At 34.4% G+C, this 20374-nt stretch overlaps 1 protein-coding gene across 8 annotated transcripts in view; it reads right to left on the bottom strand.

Moving 5' to 3' along the window:
- DGKB (diacylglycerol kinase beta) overlaps positions 1–20374 on the bottom strand; it is a 408380-nt gene that overhangs the window by 197032 nt on the left and 190974 nt on the right. For 5 of the 8 annotated variants that reach the window (XM_069860357.1, XM_069860356.1, XM_069860361.1 and 2 more), the window contains 4 exons: positions 15337–15369; positions 11607–11723; positions 7929–8002; positions 1520–1594 (listed from right to left, as the gene is read on the bottom strand). In XM_069860357.1, coding sequence (XP_069716458.1) covers positions 1520–1594; positions 7929–8002; positions 11607–11723; positions 15337–15369 — 299 coding nt within the window. The remainder of the gene's footprint in view (positions 1–1519; positions 1595–7928; positions 8003–11606; positions 11724–15336; positions 15370–20374) is intronic. The other 3 variants (XM_069860359.1, XM_069860362.1, XM_069860363.1) reach the window with 1 other exon arrangement.

Genomic DNA, 20374 nt, shown 5'->3' with positions numbered 1-20374 from the left:
ATTTCTTTTAGCTGTAAGTAAAATAAATTCTGTCTACTAGTTTTGCCTCAGTTAAAATTCCTTATATATTCCTGAAATACATTTCTGCAGTTTTTCTAGTCTGTTTTCTCTTTGGACTAATAATAATTAAATTTGCTGTATGTGTCAAGACTAGCATAGTAAAACACAAACAGCAAACACCACTTGAGAAATAAAAAGCACTAGGATTCACGTACAGGATAAAGTTACAAGTACGAAAGAAATCATGCGTGTCATTTTTCCATTTCTTAAGCAGGTTTTGCACCTTTCTGAAGGTTACACACTAGGCTCGCTTAGAGCAAAATAACTTGAGAAACCTAATTTCAAAAACGATTGGGCCCAATCCACTTTTCACTTGCATCAATGCTATATACATCCCAAGACTAGCACAATAGATGGACGGTCAATATAGAATGTTTTTAAGAGAATAGTTTCTTGTATATTTGGCCTTAAAACCAGAAGTACTGACAGAACCTGTGAGACCGTATTCATTCCAGTATTGTGTCTGTGACAACTGAAATACATTTCCACCTTCATCTTACTCTTCTCCAACTTAAAAGACAAAAAGTCTAAACAAATAAAAACTCCCAAGATTAAAAAGAATTCACAACATTCAAACAACAGTGTAAACTTTATGCTAGTGAGCATGTATTTCCTAGTATCCTTCTGTAACTCTTCTCACTGATGTAAAATTTCATGTATCAGTGATATAACTAAATAACAAATAAAAAATACAAGATGATGCACAGAGCAGATATTTAGTGCTGGTCTGTCTGTTTTCTTCTACCAAAGCACCAACTACTTAAAATGGAGAGAATTTCAGCTGGGAAAAGTTGGTATTTGATATACTGCAATTGTTCTGTGTTCACATGAATAAAATTAGGAAGGATAATGAAAGAAGCGTATTAGACAAGCAACTGCAAAACTACCTGGTTCAGATAATACTTCAGTCCTCACAAAAAGTCACTACCAGCATAACCTGTCCTGTCCAGTCATTTTCTTCCCACGACACCCCCAATATTATGGAATTGATAAGAAGCGTACGGTCACTGTAATTTGAAAAACATTCTGTATCTTACATCCATAAAAATATATATATGTACATTGCATATATATTACTTAGACACATATGTATACGCACATACTTGTTTATGTAAAAGGAATTTATGTCCTGCAAGTCAGTCTTTGAGGCTGCTTAATACTTGTAAAATAGAAGTAACCCCTATATGAACTCAGGTTGCTGATATAGCAGTAAAAGCTGCAAATAGAGTGAAATTTATCACATAGTTCTTATGGAGTACTACGTGGTTATCAGTAAAACATATGACACGTAGTTTTATTTGTACAAGTACACAAATAATACCTGTAAATTTCTGCAGTCATTCAGAGGTCTGTAGTGTTGATTCATTCAAAACATACTATATGTGCCTCAGTCTGTTCATTTGATTATGTAGCATTTTATTAAATGAGTTCCTGGTAATAATATTAACTGTAGACTTACCCTGGCATTGGTCCATTTCCAGAAAGACTATAAACTTGACGAGGATTTAAGAGGTACTGAAATTTTCTATAAATTCTGAATAGATAAAAGAGATAAGGAGAAAAAAAATTTACTTACATGTTTGGAAATTTTTTTTAAGCTATCAAAATAAAAAGTTAAGAAATAAACACATACTGTAATTATTTGAATTGCAGGATCTCAGTTATATAAAAAACCCAAATATCTGAACATAGTAATTATAATTCACACATACAGTGTATTGTGGGTATAAAATTGAGACAGAAGTGCCACAAGATATCTACAATTCATATACTATATACAGACAGAAAAAAATAGGATAAGAACATATAATGACACAAGAAAAGGTGAGTCAAAAAAGCATTTGCAAGAACACATTGGCTCCTATTGAAGTGACTCCATGGTAAAGGTAAGATTTATTCCTGAAATTTATTGCTAACACAAAATTACAAGTATAATTAATTACAAAAGCAAATTGGCTTTGCCACCCATCAAAAACACCCCCATAGGCTGAAAAAATATTCTAAGAAAGCAAATCCATTGTCAACTACATCTCCTTTGGATTATATTTGAATGTGAAGAAAATGAAAAAGAGTCAAAATCATAGTTTTACTTAAATTACACATATTTTAAAATTATCTAAGTAAGCAGAACTAATTTATTGGTACAGCATTAAAAGCACTGTCCTACCCCATAAAGGACCCCACTTCCTGTCCCATCTCTAGCAAATATTTCTCCAGACTACAGAAAATTTCAAAAACTATAACTTTATAAATACGTTACTTGCCCTAAAATTATGACAAACATTTTGTTTCTTCATTACAAATACTAGAAATATAATTTACTCCAATGATGACAATGTGGTAGCTGCTTCATTCCATATGAAGAAACAAGTAAGCACGTAAAAGAGTTTGAAGTCTGAATGAATAAATATATGTTTGGGATTTATGGCAATAGTTTAAATTACAAACTGTCATTTCTTGCTTTTAATGTTAATATTCGTGTCCTAAAGCTAATTACTAAATTAATGAATGTATGAAAGTATTTTTTTCCACTGAAGCATCTCTCCTTTTCTTTTCACTGCCTTAAAAAAAAAGAAGCATAATAAGAGCTGAATTTTAAGTTAAAATGTCCACGTTTTCAAATTCAGCCAAATAAAACTGTCTAGACACAATATATTTGCACATTGAGGGAATTTTTTTTTGTCTTAATAGTAATGCATAATTTATCACACAAGGTGGAAGATAAGGGCATAAGAATACTGAATACAAACAAATTTATAATTATCTCTAAAAGTGCCAAATTGGAACATTTTCTTAACCTCTCAATTATTTAGTGACATCAGCTTCTTCATAAAGCCCTGTATTCATATACTCACACAACCTATTTCTGATGCCATTCCTGACAGAAAAAGCCAATGTGAAATGCCTGGTTTCATTTTGCAGGCACGCACACATCATTTTTAACAGCTGGGATGATGACTAAATCAGACATTTGACAGTGGATTTACAACACATTAGATTTCCATTTAATTTGCAGCATCTTACCAATGTAAGAGGATCCTATATTTAATTTTTTAGGCAGGATGTATAAGTTGCTTCTCAGTAACATGGAGGATTTAATCTGGTCAAAGGTGCAACTAATGTAATTTGTGTAGCTGACAATAAGAAGGTCACATGTTGTTGTGAAGTCCCTAAGGTTTAGCAGTTATTTGCCTAAAAGTTTGGTGCTACAAAACACACTAGCCATTACCTACTCTCACAATACTGTTGTCAGGTATCATTGCAATTCTATAAAAGCCTTCTTAATGAAGAGCCAAAACTCAGAAGTCCATCTGCAATAACGAAGAGACTACACTGAATCCTACTTCATGGAGTGCACACCACCATAGGTACTAGTTGAACGTCAATACCAGATAATCAATCTATAATCAGTCACTATGCTCGAAGTTATTATAACATATTTACGTATCCTAGTCTGTGTAAAATTCATAACTTGATATTTCTATTCATACATTCTCCAAACAAAGAGGAAGAAGCTGTCTACAAATGCTTGCCTTCACTCTACACTGTAACTAGATCTAACACTGTGACACATGCAAGATGAGGAAACCAACAGTAATTTAGCCTTCCAGTTTTATAACTACAGTGCCAAACAGTCTACTGGTGCTGACAAGTCTCCAAACGCCTTTGCTTTCACATGTAAGGAAGGAATTGGACATGGTTTCCTTGTGACTGGAGATTCGTGCAGGCAAAGCCACAAGGCAATGTGGTAAATCTCCAAAAGGTCGCTTTTTGTGATGGACTGCAATTTCATGAACAAAACCAGTTCATGAAATCACCACCTGGCACCACCGCCTCCAGCTGGTTCTTGCACCCCATGACACAGTTAATCAACAAACACTTGTGCTTCTGTAACCATTTGCAGGGTTATTCTGTGACCAGCAAAGCTACATGGGTTCAATTTAAAACACAAACCCTCAGAAAAGTTTTTTCCATTGTCATTGTTTCTTTTCATTTGAATCACGTGTGTGATCTCATACAAACCTCAAATATTACCGCTGCACTAGCATAACTGAGGAGGCAGAAAATTACAGCAGGAGCAGCCAAGAGGGCTGGGATCATTTTACAACAGCTCTGCTGCTGGAGAAAATACTCATGTGCACCCTTGGCTAAGCTAGACTGAGCTATTTTCTGAAGTCATAAGATCATTCATTTAGAGAAATGTAAGAAACAGACAGACAGAAGCCCACTGGCAATTCAAAAGTGGCAGTAAAGTTGACTACACTGGGGAAGAAGCTGGCCAGAGTACTGCCTTCTGCCAACATGGGGAGGTATCCTCAGTCATCTAGGGGGTGACCATCCAAGATGTGGTCAGTAAAGGCTTAATTTAACACTAATGGAAGAAAAGAAAGAAGCCATGGACTCCTTCCTAAAAGTAAAAGAATGCTAATCATCGTCTCTCCTAGAAATACAATATTTGAAAAATATAATTTGAAACTGCTTCTACATTTTGCCTCAATGCTAAATGAAAGCTTATAAAGCCAGATTAATCAGAGGGTAGGAAGGAAGAGCTACTCTGAACCAAAGTTATTTGAAAGCAACAAAGGTCAAAGATATCATCAACCTGCACTGCACAGACACTGAACATGGAGTCAGCAGGAAACGTCAGTGTACAGGAGCTGATCTCCAGTGCATCCAACCGCACATTTGTCAAGGAAACAATTGTTTAAACTCACCTGCTGGTCAGGCAAATAAATTGGAAAATGAGGAAGTGGAAAACAAAGTAATGAGTATGGCAAAACAACATCATGATTTAGAAGGACTCTTATGTGAGAAGCATTACCCTTAACAGTAACAGTCTTTAGAATCACTACAGGCTTGCTGTATATTCTTTCTGTTGAAAGAAACTATTTTTGCAATGATGTACTAAATGTATACATGATATTTGCAGATAATTGAAAGCTGTTGTCTCGATGAGTCAGATCTTACACGCCGACATACAGCACTGCTAGCTCTAGGATGAAATGGATATACTGCAATTCTCTTTCTGATTAAATTAACCACACCTGTCCATTTTATGCACAATCACTGAGAACATTTTACAGTGTGACATAGACTGAGGAAGACATTTGATTAGGTTTGCTGAACTCCTGTCCAAACTCATGCTTATTTAAAATTTTTCTTTGATGTGGGAAAAGCTTAAACTCATCAATTTTAATTTGTCAACTGGTTATTCATAAACTTATAATTATATTTTTATTCTGTTGTATTATAAACATCTATTATCCATTGAACTAAATAATTTAAGTCCAAATAATTGTAAATGTACTTATGTTTCAGGTGATGGGCAATAAGTATTAATCTCTCCACTGAGAAGAAAGTACAACTGGGTTATTTTCATAGCTCTTTATTTTGCAATTATATCTGAAGGTCATGTGGTAATTAGACACAGTTGTAGAAAAAGGTATTTTTGTGTTCTGAATGCACTTCTTTATATCCATTTGTTTCCCATCACCACTCTGTTCTAATATGCAAAAAAACAAAACTAAACCAGTGTGATCCTCAGTTGTTTTCATCTGCATTCAAGAGATTTGAAAAAAAAATAAGGAACATACAAAAGGAAATGACAGATTATTATTTATATTGCATTTATTCAACTGGTTGTCAGATGGACACATACACTCTAAGTCTAAGGGCAACGAAATGGGCTGGGTTACCATATGGCAAGCATAAAATCTCATATGGGGAACTGTGGGAACACTGGAGTCTTGACAGTATCTGCAATGACCTTTCTGTGCTCAATGAAAGTCAATTAGAAATCATAACTTCATTAATCATGATCTCTCAAATACAGAAAATCCTAAGTAAAGACTGAAGAATAGCTTTCAGTAAAAGATCTCCTTAATCTGAATGAGTCAAGGTAATGAAATTCTCATCTACAAAAATTAGTAGCTTGTGGATTCCCCCCTCCCCCACTAATGTGGAAATCTTAATTTTGTTACAGCCAAACCTCTACTCCTGGCCTCTCAATACCTGACCAGATTACAAAAGCGCTATGAATCACCACAACTGCGTGTTTTGCAAAGCTATTTACGTCCTCAAATGACCCGTGATTTTACTTTTCACAAAACAATTGCCACAAAGTTGGAGGGTGAGGAGGATATATGGGATTCTTTCTGGTTAATGACTGTCGAACAGCCAGATAAAAAAAAAGGGAAAAGTAAAAAAGTTAAATCCTATTCTTACCTGAAAAAGTTTTCACCACTTAGAATAAATCTTCGAGGTCATACGTGCTCTAAAAATTCTTATTTTATAAGTTTGTTACTGGTACTGATATTAAACATTAATACCTAAAAGGCAGAGGGCAACCCCCCTTCTAATCAAATAGTCCATACATGGACTTCTTTAACCTTTCTGAATCCACTTTCAGGTCTAACCATGAGGTATTGTCTCCTGCTGCTAAATGACTTGAGATAAGTCTACATGACTAAGCAGTTGACCTTTTGATGTGCTCCTCCTAACGCAGAAATATTGAGGGCAGCCTTGATACATTAGTATGCAATTTAACATATTTTTTGTGTGGTATCAAAGCCAATTTAAGAGGTTCCCATACTTCACTGTACTCAGCTGCTGGTGGCTGCCCTCACACTATACACTTCATTGTGTAATGACACTTGTAGGTGATGATGATAGTGAATGAAGCATGTATAAGGCATTAATTTTTAAAATTCAAATCTTTCCTGTGATTTGCTTGGCCTCAGTAACAGTTGCATTAACATAAACTGAGACATGTCAGACTGCAATATGTGAATGGGAATAGAAGCTTGGGAAGTAGATAACTTTTTAAACTTGATTTTACTCTGGAGTGTGTCTAACATTAAATGACATCCCTCAAGCATTAAGACCATTCTGATAGTAACACTTGAGACCAATTATGAGCTGGGAACAGAAAGCTATGAAATTGCATTTCATTGAATTGTTTCTAGGTTATAACTAACTATGTAATTGCAGCTCTCTAACCTGCCTCTCACCTACGCAACTCCAGACTGGATCCCTGATCTACTCACTTGATATCAGTACTATAAAAATGTCAAGCTGAGGATTTATGTGATGATCAAAAATGCCCATACGGTCAGCACTTGTGATTCTGATGTACACTCTGAAAAATCTGATCGGGGGTAAATACTTCAGCATTTCTGCCTGAGTTTGATCAACAGAATAGGAGGAAAATGCTACTTACCTCTGTTTTATCATGCCTCTGATACACTAACGTTTAAACATAAACAGGCATTTTGACTATAAATGAATGTAACATATATATAATTAAACATGTCTTTAAATTTTGTGTGATTGGACTTTAAAACTTTAACTGGGTTGTTAGAATGCTTTCTATCTACAGAAATCAAAAGGTTTCTTTGTAGGAAATCTTAGGGAGAGGTTAGAGAATTTACTCACCAGATCTTTGAAAGGCAAGTCATACATCAGAAAATGGAATATACTGTTTCCAATTTAAATTATTTGCCTGTCTGCATAATTATTACAGAGATTAGAAGAAAACTGTTCTAACTTCAAAGCTGCAATGCAACGTATAGCAACTTACAGCTTTCTGCAAATCACACAAAATCATACACTGAATAAAGCTACTTTTTCAGCTGTGAAATGAAACTTCTGTATAAAACCCATTCTGTTTTTTAACCGCAGAATTTATAACTATATGCTAGTGCGTACCTCTTCTAAGCAGGGCAATGGGATGTTCAAATGTGAGGCAATAACAGTATAAAATGTTGCATTTCTTTTCATATATAAACTTCTAACATTCATTTTTGAACATATCACAGAGATCAGAAAGAGGAAAAAAAAACCCCAAACAAATAACAAATATACCTTACCTTTCTCCTTGTTTCCCACCACTTTTAGGATTGACAAAAACTAAAAGTGGATGAGTGCCTGGAACTGGAGTGATCTAAAAGAAGGGAATAACACAGCTACTCATTAATGCTGTGTGTTGCATTCATTTTTTTCCTATAGTAGACAAAAAACAAAAAGCTTAATGCAAACTCTATGTTATGCTGTGTAATCCAGCTGGAAGCAAATTATTCATTAATTTGCCAGAAATTGCAAGTGACTTTTTTAATGCTAGCTGTCTGTCTTACAGCTGTGATGCCATTTTAGCCTATAATTCCTTTGAAATATTGATATATAAACGTTATATCCATCAGCAGAGAAAACTTTAAAGGCAAGAAATGCATGACTGATTCTGACAGTAGAGTAACTCCCTATTGAAAAAGCTACGAAGAAACTGTATTTTGTTGTAAGAAATGACACTATACTATAAAAGTGAAATATAGCTAGATGCAATTTTAAACTTGATAGAATATTTTCTATTTTGTTTAAATTACAGAAAGTGTAATATTTGATCTGATATGAAATAACACAGTTTTAAAAATGTAACTACGATAACAATAATGTGTTCCTTTAAACACCTTAGAAAGCTGGAAAAACAATATAGAAGAAAACTTGTGGAGGAAGGGTAAGTCTACTGAAAAGAATGGAGAGAAAGATATACTGAAAGAAAGAATGGCTTCTACCATGTTTTTTAATTCTTTTGTGCATGGGAAATTTTACACGTTCACACTAATGTTTATCTTTGCAAACTAACACATTCCTTCTAAACTATTAGTGTTAGCCTGTATTTTCAGATACTTTAAGGTATGCATGTTCATTGCCTTTACTCCACAGACACGAAGAACATGAATTACAGCAGGTATCTCTAATATCTTGTTTTTAAACCATAAATCTACAATATTCAGATTTAAAATTGCCACTTTTAAACATATATCAATTCTAGAAGGTGTAGAAGCATATTGAGTCCAAAGTCAACATCTCCAAAGTCATGCACTAACAACTTCGGAGATGAAGCTTAGTCAGTTTTGTTTCAAAGTGATATACTGAAAGCTCTTGCTCCAAATCCTTATTCATAATTCCAGAAATAACAAAATCTTTTCAGCTGAAGAGTTCATAAAATGTAATTTAAGGCAGAACCTGAGAAACACGATAGCTAAGGAGTCTTACAGGCATCCTACAGACACAGGCATATAATCCTATAAGCATCTAATAGCACTTTCCTTCCAACAGGAAATGTTCAACACTAGTGTGTCAACTCTACTCATAACTTCGCAAACAATGGATCCAAATCTGTTCCAATAGATACAACAAATAATGAAAAACTGCAGCAAACTCAGTGGAATTAAACCTAGCACAAAACCAACCCAGTATCACATTCTGGCATAGTATGTTCTTACAGTAAAGTGCTGTGTGTTGAAACATATATCAAATTGCAGGATATAGTGAAGTTTGTCATATATTTAATTTTTAATCTACTGTTTTAATCAATTTTAGTTATTTAGCCAATTCCCATGATGTTTGTTCCTAGGAACTAAGTGTAAACCAATGGTGCTCCTTGTGACAGAGATGGACTACCTACCGAAATCCCTTAGGACACAGGTTAATTAATGAGACTCATCCTAAGGTTATACATGATCTATTACTTCCTCTAATTAGAAATAATAATCCTGATCATTATGCTGGTTAGCTAGAAAGAAGTAAGATGAATGTGCTTAACTATGATTAATTGTCTTTAAGTTGTGCAGAACTCCACTGCCACTAAGTTACCCGCTCACTGCTGGAAGGAAGGTTTAGTATTGATACTTTTCTCAGCAAAAGCTAAATGATCAACTTATTTTTATTTTAAATCTTCAATTTCAAAATTTAACCATGTCACTACAAGAAGGTTTAGGACCATCATATACATCTAATAATCAGTTTGTGTCCCACTCAATTCCAAAATAAAGACTCATTTCATCACTACAGCGTTTCCAAATTACTTTTCTGTATAACGTAGACCTTTCTATATAATAAACAATGTGACTAAAGATTTAGAGTAAATTGCTGAACATTTTCAAGCCTTATTCTTGCATTATTTAAAGGCAACCTCCAAGAAGATATCGGACAAATGATTTAAAAGTAAAAAAAAAAATGAATGTAGTGGACAAATTATATATAGCTTCTCCCATATTGAAAACAGAGGTCTAAGAAGAACAGTATGAACATTTGCAGGGTATCTTTGATATGTTACCTTGGGAACTCAAACCACAAATAAATGTAATTAACATAACGTTCAGGTGTTCTTTTTAAAAATGTTCCATAATGAGTCACAAAAATCCTTTTCTTGTTCACTGAAGTTCTGGCTTAAATCAGACCATGCCAGCAAAATCAGAGAATTAGAATCAGAGTAGCTTTGGACTGATATGGGAGTTAGAGCAGTCTACTTTTATCAGCTACAGAAATTCTTTGCTCCAGACTATCTTTAGGCTAACTAATATAATATACTAAATATAATGCTATACTAACATTAATTACGAGTTATAGTTATTCAAACATACATCTTTGTGGAAATAGGTCCAAAATTATGCAATCTGTCAGTGAAAAAAACCAGAATAATCTCACTGATCTCAGCCTTTCGATACGGTATCATTCAAGATCCACTCAGCCTTCACAATTATCAGGTTTTCATTATTGATACCAATCAAAAACCTAATAGTTGGTGCTAAGATACTGTTACTCAAAACCATTTTTATCCAACAGAGAAAAACAAAGACCAAAATATAATCAGTAAATTAGGGTCATCACTGCAGAATTATTTCTAATGTTATCACTGTGATTATCAGTATTAAATCATGCACTACATTGTAGATGAGGCATTAAAGAATAACACTAAGCACTTCAGAAAACACCTCAAATCCACTTAGTAATTATTCTACTATCTTAGTCCTCACTCTTTTTTTCTTTCCTTTTCAAGTGATAATAAAGATAACAAAAGCAATGATGAATCCAAGGCTTTGCATTAATTACAGAAAGAGAAGAGAGAACATAGGTTTTGCATCACACTAACAAAGTTATAGAAAATTTTATGCCCTAATTACCTGAAAGCAGAAATTTTGAAAATTTAAGGTTGCTTGTGCAAGTGTCAGTGGTGCTAGGAGTTCACTGTCTTGGACAGACCAACTAATATATCCCAGCCAGACCAACTAATATATACCTTGCTTCTCTCCACTCTTATTTTTGATGTGCCAAATACCCTACTTGGAAATACCTGGACAAATAACATCCTCGACATTTACTCTATTCATTAATTAATGGATCCAAATGAGAATAGCAAATAATTATGAAGACAAAGACTCATTTATAATGTAAATTCACACAATGCTGTCTGACAGATGCTAATACAATCAAGTTCAGCTTCACCTTGCAATACAAGTGTTTTAGAGCTAGTTCCCCCCCTCCCCCCCTTAATGCCTTAGGAAATCCTACCAGTCATAGGAGAAGCAGATTTGCACTGCAAGATTCCTGTAGAAATGGAAGAATTTACCTATTGCATTTTTACATGTGGAAGTGAAATATTAGAAAAGTGACTGTATAAGAAACATTTCATTTTAAAGATTGTTCACTCTGTCATTGCTTTCATACCTACAAGTGTCTCCTTAAAATTAAAATAACAATAATCACACCTGAAGACCTTGTCCATCTACGGTGACGGAGTTTGCTCTTTGCATTTTGTTCCGTTCTCCCAGTTTGTTCATTTGCTGGGGGCAACTCTTTTCTTTTTTCACTGTTGCCTGTCTTTCCTTGAAAAATGAAGACAAAAGGAGAAAATGGAAGATTTTTAACACATTATATAATGCTATACAACTGTAACTGAGATTTTGCCTCCACAAAGTTGTTTTTTGACTAGAGAGCAATGTCAAATTCTGCTTTAATGAAAATGAAGTCTCAGTCAAGTTATTACACAACGTCTGGCCACTTCACATAACATCTATCTATGCGCCTGGACATTCCATAATGACTAGGCAATAGATAGATGAAAAGTGTGCAGTCACAACACAAATTAATGCAATGAGGTGAAAGGATAATCTGACATTGCCAGGATGGCATTCTGAAACTTGAAAGCCAATCATAAAATACATTTGATTGTTTAATAAATACATTGATAACGGATCAGTAGCTCATCAAAATTTCATCCTAACTGTTATCAAATGTTGGATGCTACAAAAGTACTTTACCACTTTGGCAAAATACACCTCTTCTAAACGTACCATAATCAATTGGCTAAGTGGCTTTTTATAAAATATGTATTTTGTATCAGAAATAAACCAGAATCTACATTGGATCCTAAGCAGCTGGCAACTTTTGATGTTGATACACAGCACAATCAGATGCTTATCTGGAAGAGAAAAGCTCAGAAGTATGTTGTCAGCGCATTCCAGAGAACTATGAATGAAAAAAACAAGTCCTTGCTCTTTGTATCTCATTTATCCTATTAATAAACTGCACCCAGCATGCCCTCTTAAGTTGTCCAAAAATGCACCACAAATTAAGACAACAGATGTTTACCACATAGAAACAACATCCCCAATCCCAACTGCATCCCAGTCACTTCCCTCACTTTAAAAGCACAAGGCGGCTTTAAACTAGTCAGGGGAATGGGCTGGCACCAAGGTGCTGCTCAAGAAAGCAGCATGAAGGACACTGTTGTACCCCCTGCAACTGTGCTCGGGAAGCAGTTCATTAAATGATACCATTTACGTTCCAAACCAGGCCAAACCCTTCTCTGTGCTGCCTCTGACAGAGCCTTAGGGATTGCACTAGCAATTAATCCACGCCACACTTTCTGGAGCAGTTTAAACTGTCAAGAAACACTGACACATTGTCTGGCAGGAAGGGAAAACCTCCCAGCTTAATACCGTGCAGATGGGGTACATCACTGGTTTTATACCATCCTTAGTTTCCTTAAATTTGGAGGCTGACAGTCTCAAACTAGCCTTGATGCAAAAAACAGCTCAAGTCATCCCAGGCTGCTCTGGGCAGCCAAGTGCTTTGCAGAACTGTGGCGTTGTGATCACATTGCCTGTAAAAGGACTGAGAAACACACAGTATGGAAAAGAATCAGGAGAGTTTACCCTATCTCCTGTATGCAGGGAGATTCCTAAAGAGGTTAGTTAACTGATGCTCGGATGCTTTGAGTAACTTATCAAAAGGAGGTCCAAGAGTCTAGACTACACTATCATTGCTTTAAACAGAAAAGAGCAAAAGCAATTAGAGCTATTAATCTGAGCCCTAACCTTTAAAGCACAGATAAACACTGTCTGTATCACTGCCTAAGAAATCATCGAGCCTGCACTCATTTATTTGACGATTCTTTAGAAACTAGAACTAGGATGATGCAAACAAACAGAATAACATTTATGAACTAATATAAAACATTAAAGCACAATGAGTTAGTGCCAAGGAGAGCGAGTAAGAAAATTCACTATCAAGGAAGCTTCACACTTCAGAACATAAATAAGAAGCAGCTTTGGGGTTCTAAATAACTTTGCAAATAACTAACCTTAAAAGTCACTAACTTTTAAAACAAGTAAGCATACCACATTAAACAGGATTGTATATTATGGCCAAAGCAGGTTCTTGGATATTGTAGCATCTTCAAATAATCGAATGAGATGTCAGTAATGCAGACAGATAGCTAGTAATATGCCCTGATTTTTAACAAAAAGCAGAGATGGAGAGCAAATTTTTAAAAGCCAAAAAAAAAGTTAAGCTAAATGACCTATTTGTAATAGCTCAAAGAACAAGACAACAAAAAGGAACAGATCCAGCACATTGAGAATGCGCATTTAGAGAAGTAGAGACTGTTCAAAAGAGACCTACTTATAAACTGTGGCACTAAAAATCTTCTTGCATACATAGTGCTATTATTTAGTGAAAAAGTATTTATATAATGACAAGAATTATTTTAACATAAAGGATGCTTACCACAGTGCCCAAACCTGCTATTATCAGTCATTCACAAGCAAAATGCTGCAACAATTACTTGAAGCAAAAATTTGGATATTGTTTTTTTTTGTTCCAGCGTAATACATAGAGCAGTAAAGACCCACTCCTTTTCCAATTTGTATTATCTGTCCCATAAGTAAAATAATTGTTTGACCAACAAAGACAACTTCTCCCGAGCAGCAACTACACAAAATTAGGCCATATGCCTCACACAATATAAAACTTTATTCACAATACAGAACTGTCTGCAGTGTTAGTGAAAAAAACATAGATACCTAATCCCACTAAAGTCTGCTTCCTTCAATGACTATTTTTGAAGAAAGAACAGATATAGTGTTTTGTATCACCCATCTTATACACATATGGTACCACAATACATGTTAACACATGTATGAACAGCCCTCTCTGAAACATTTCTGAAGAAGCTGATAGGAGACCCTGGATTCCCTAGAGTCATATATCCTATAACTTTAATCTTTGTGACATACTACTGAGGATCTGACATGCAGTTTCTATGAAATAATATAATAATTTATATCTTAACTCTAATGAATAAATTTCTTAATGGAACACAAAAGGATTTATTATTATTTCATTAAAAATATATTTTAAAAATTCTTGCACAGATACTTTGTTTTATATATGAAACAGAAAGCCTGCTTTCTAATTACTAAATAACTTACTTTCTTGAACTATAACATTATTGTAACATTATTAAGTTCTCCAAGATTGTCAGGACCTAAACAGCGTAATTTTCTAGTTTGATAACAATTTATCAAAATCATCTGTGGAAAATAGCCTACAAAGTTAAGAAAAATTTGACATGCATTGAATAAGCAGTTTTACAAAATGCAAAAATTTTTTTTTCAAAGAATGTTTCTACAACAGTTGTGCTGTATTTAATATCTAGTTAATTAAAGCATACAAAATGATTAACGTGAACCATTTTGTTTAGTGGACATGCATAAGGTTAATAAAGATACTGAATACAGCATTATAAAAGCTATTGTACATTTTGATGGCTCAAAAAAATCAAGCTGTTCTGTTGTTTTGGTACGTGCCAGAGCATACACCTTTCAAAACTGTACTTACCACAACAAATTTTTTTCAACCCATTTTTGAACCTCTCATGACTTATTTTGAAGTCAACATCCATTAACTGGAGCTTCTACCAGTCAGTATTGCTCCAGAGAGATCACTGTCAGATAAGACCTACTCAATTGTATCTCTTATTCATCCAAATAAGAAAAAAGAATTGATAAATAAGACAGGGCCTTCCACATGATAACACAGAATATCATTTCTAGATTTTTAGTTCAGCCCCAAAATGCACTTTATAGCAAAGAGCATGTACTTTATCATGATCCGTTAGTGCTGTTGGGTACATGGATGCCTCCCATTACGCACCTCGGGGAGCAAACCTCCTAAAGCAGGTAGCGTCTGTTGGAAAAAGAGAATATTAGGCTGCAGCACTGAACAGCTGGGAGAGCAAGGAGCATGGAGAGAGCATTCACAAGGAACATTATCTTGTAGCAGTTGTACTTAGCAACAAATGTACAGGATGCTTATTTACACATTTGCACAATCGTACTCCCCCAATGTTTTAACTGTTGTACCATAGACTTTACATTCTGAGAAGTTTGCGTAGGCTCATTTTATCACTAGGTAGAAGTATTAGAAAACCCGAGGACTTTATTCTTTTGAATAGTAAAAACAGACACTTAGTACCTGGGGAGTGGCTTTTTAATCTTATCTTTCAAGTCTTTGAATCCTCAATCCAAAGAGAGGAATCTTACTTAAAAAGCTTTCTTCTACTACAACTGATGAGCTGTACCACATACACCCTCAGAAAGTATTTCCACTCTTTCTTATACAGAGGTGCAGTCTTCACACAGTAAGAAATATCATACCCTACAATAACTTTTACAAGTGAACAGAAGAATAGTAACTAATGGCTTACTAAATAGTTACCTCTTTACATTTTAACTGTTGGCACAGAATCCAGTGCCAATGCAGCAAAAATTGGCTCTCAATGAACCTTAATAACTCTGTCTCTTAATCAGGAAGTGCAAATCTATTTTTCTTGATTATTTCGTACTAAGCTTAGATTATTTAAAACCATTTCTTATATCTATTAAACTACATTTTATTTATACATTAAATAAGTTTGTAAAATCATTAGTGAATGGGTAATACCATTACACAGTTTGTCAAGTAACTACTGAAAAGTTGGAATTACTTCTGTATGATGGTTACTTCTTTTATATCATATGCCTTTGGATGAGGCATATATATTAAAACTCAAAATGGAGATGGAGGGACAAAATGCAAGAGCCAAATTCTACATTAAGACACATAAACAGAAACATTTATATAAAAATATCTATTTTAGAATTCTGAAACTTGAAAGATATTTATCAGGGGAATCTGGTCATAGAAACTCAGATGGAAAGCACAGAATACTGTGTAAAGGTACTCCCCAATCTTTTCAGGATGAAGGCCATGGAAGCTTAAATATGGGATGAATATCAAACTGGTGGTTTAGAGGTTTTTTTTAAGGAACTTGGAGGAAGGTTGTTCCATAATTACTTAGAGCTAATTTAATGACATGGGATTCTCCAAGGGATGAAAAAACTGTGCTTTGATATGCAAAGAAATATTAAAAGGGTACTCCTAGACTGTCACTTTGTAAATCTACGTGGTATTCAAGACCTTGCTTACAAAAATTCCATTCCATGCAATTTCTGTCCATAGTTAAACAATAACCAAAAAGTATCAAAGGTTCAGACAACCTGAAAACTGCAAAACCACCACCACCACTACCCCAAAGTCCTGGGGAGCTATTAGGTTCCACATCTATTAGATATAATATCTATCACACCCAATTAATTATGATTCAGACATGCTAAAATATTTCAAAAAATTGTTAAAATTTTCTCCATATTTCCAGCTCTAATCCTGTCTACCTAAAATCAGAAGGGCCAATATTTGGACACCAGATCATACTCATAGAGCCGTGGCACAATATTCGGGACTACATCCAGGGGCTAAAGCTAGAAGTCATCCTCTGGACGAGATTACTGATCATCTCACTAGCAGAAATCCTGTCCAGTGAGCTGTACGTGCCCCTACTAAAAGGAAAGTTAAGGACTCAAATTTATCTGAGCGCTGTCTTGACAGAAACATTTGCAGCTAAGTAAAAAAACCCCACACTATGTAAATTCGGAGGTACTTTGTCACCCGTAATACTAGTTGCCAAAATATCTGGAAAAAGACAAAGCTGGAATGGAGACAATGTCATTTAAGAATATCATCCAAAATAGCTGACCTCAAGACTCCTGAACCAGGAACTCCTACATAATAGCTTTACATATATATACACTCTGTTTTGCTTGAATAAAATTTCTTAATAAATACCAAAATAATGATATATCAAAATCACAATTAAGTATTTCTCATTTAGAATGTTGGCCTTAGTTAATTTTGATGGCTGAAGATAACTTGCCTTTTGACTTACACCCACGCAAAACCAGCAGTGCCCAAAACTTTTTAATTTAATTTGCAACCTAAAATGAACTTGTGCCACAGCTGGCAATTATATATACCCTTCATCAAAGGCAGAAGAGTTGGAAAAGAACTTTGAAAATAAAAACATGTTGAACTCCAAGGGGAGAATATGTAAGGAATAAACTTAGGGACAGACAGTAGTGAGGAACTGTGGGCAGGCAACTAGATATAACTTAAAATGATTGAATGGCTGCCATTTGAGTTTATCAGCATCTTATTATTTTAACATTGAACTGTATTTGCTGAACAGATAATTAGTTAGGAAGATACATTTTCCTCCAGGGCAATTATTAATTTCCTTCTCACTTCAAAGAAATGAAAAATCTCTTAGTGTAGATAAGCACACCATTATATTTCAAGTCTGGTTCAGAATCTCAGAGAACTGAATCTACAATATGGTAGCCACTGCAAATGAAAAGAAACACTTTGTTTTGTTCTTTAAATGTGTTTCAGTTGCCGTGTCATTACTTAATACTCAACAACCAGACTTCATTTTCCCTCCTGTAGAAGAAAATATATTGAAATAACTGAGATTGTTGGGTTTTTTCACTTGTACGATGACTTCTGCACTCCATGTTGAGATTGGATTCAACTGACCTAAAAATGATCTCTACTACTATAAACACAAGAAGACTTTAGGATTTAAAACTGGAAAAGGGATTAAGAAAACTTATTCTTCAATCAGCAACTGCTAGTTCCCTTTTTCCCTATGTACCTACCTAACAGGAAAATATTATTAGTAAAACGTGTTACCAGACATTGAAAAACTATATTGGACTATGTTGCAATCCTAATTCAGCCATTAGCTACTCTATCTAGTCTCTCTAAATACTGATGGTCAGAGAAAGTTCTGGTACAATCTTTTGAACTTTAATTCTGCATTACTTTTTGCCAGCATTTCAACACACTTGCTATATTTACACAGAAATTTGAAGATACAGATCATAATTGTGTAGTTGCACAAGGCGCATTTCTCACCCCAAATATCTGTAATCTGCTGTGTATATACTTTAACGTACTCAAAGAGAACTAGTTATACAAAAAGGTTTTTTTTAGTATTTATGCTCTTGTACAATAAAATGCCAAACCAACCCAAACACAAAGTAGATACATCTGTTTCCTTCACCAAAATATCTAGCAATTCATATTTTAAAATAAGAGGTCAAATGAATTCAACTTATGATGGTATTTTATATAAAAAAATATATGTATTAATATATATTGAATTATCCCTATAGTCTATACTTATATAAATAGAACTATTGCTTAAACGGTTTTATACTAAAAAATTTATAAGCAACTTCACTAGACAAAAGGCAAATTCATTCATTAAAAAAACAAAAAGTGAGTTGTTCCAAACTTTTCATCCTGATGAACAATTTGTTGAACAATTGTTGAACAAAAATGATGAACAATTAAGTTGAAAATTGAACACAAGGCAACATATCCAATTTTAAATTTTATTTATTTCACTTCTTGTCTTCAGTATTATACCAGACCCTCCCCCTTTGAAATAAACTGGTTACTATGGAGACAGTGATAACTGCTATGTAGTAATGCTCACACAGTAATCACGGTACCTTATGTTTCACAATTTACTCCATAATTTTCTTTTTATTCCACGATTAACAATTTTCATTATAGTTTTCAAAACCAATGTTCGCAATTAAGGAAAAAAATAATTCATTGTAAAACTCAAATGACAGGAGAACCAAAATCATCAGGCATTAGAAATACATATTTATTTGTTAAATAATAGGCTTTTATTTGTTGATTAGTCATTACTCAAGGCCATATCTATTTTGGTGGGAAATAGAAAAATCTAATTATTTTCTAACAAACATAAATACAAGCTAGAAGATCCTAAGTGTTCATCAATAAACACAGCAAAGTAAAGGAAGGTATGAAATGAGGACACCAAAAATGCATGTTAGCATTTTTTCCTTTCTTATAAAGGGGCCAAGGGACCAATGCAGCATCATAAGGAGAGACCAGTCTTTTTTCTTCACTACTCGCTCATCTCATTCCAATACCCTTTTTTTTAACCTGGTTATGATCTAATTCTATACTCTTGGTAGGCTAGGATTCAATTGAGTTAAAGATTTTTAAACTCGCTGCCAGTCAACCTTATCATGAACTTTCATTATGTGCATGTAATTAATTGGGTCCAATGAACAATATCAGCACTGAGTTATAGACTTTTTCCCCCCACCACATAATTAGAATATAATTACCCACAGGATATCAGAATGATGCAAAACCTTTCCTCTAAATGTGCCCTCATTAGGAAACAAGTCTCAATGTACATTTATCCAATCAGTATGAATTAATTAAAACGTTACCAAAATAAAAGACGGTAACTTTAAAGTGTATCTGGCATCTCTTAAAAGACTATCACTCGAGATCTGCACACAGTTTATAACAAAACTCATTTAACTTGAACAAAAAACTTCACTGCACAACAAGCCTTGTAAACAGAAAAGTAATGAGGTCTAGTGTTAAAGTTGACAGACTATGTTTTATTAAAACATTTAAAAGTTTCTCAGTGAGATACAGAAAATCTTTACATCGAATCTAGACATATACGTGATGCTTCCACCACGTACACAGTACCAACCACATGAGTTTCCCCATGGTTTCTTTTTCAGCTGAGAAAGTAGCTGAAATATGAATATTTGGGAATAACATTTGACAAGTCCCATTTTGGGCAGTTTTGAAGATGGGAGCCCTCTTATTTAACTTAGACCAACGGCTCAAACTTCAGATGACCTGGCATTTGCGTTCTCTCTACAGCCATTAAAAGACAGTATGGGAGGATCATGCCATTCACTGTATTTTAGAGGAGTCTTTCTTGTGTCTAAATAGACACTAAATAAGT

The sequence above is a fragment of the Phaenicophaeus curvirostris genome, chromosome 6 (assembly GCF_032191515.1).
Source record: "Phaenicophaeus curvirostris isolate KB17595 chromosome 6, BPBGC_Pcur_1.0, whole genome shotgun sequence".
In the NCBI taxonomy this organism is placed as follows: domain Eukaryota; kingdom Metazoa; phylum Chordata; class Aves; order Cuculiformes; family Cuculidae; genus Phaenicophaeus; species Phaenicophaeus curvirostris.
Note: the sequence above shows the minus strand (reverse complement) of the source record. Positions and strands in the feature narration are given on the sequence as shown.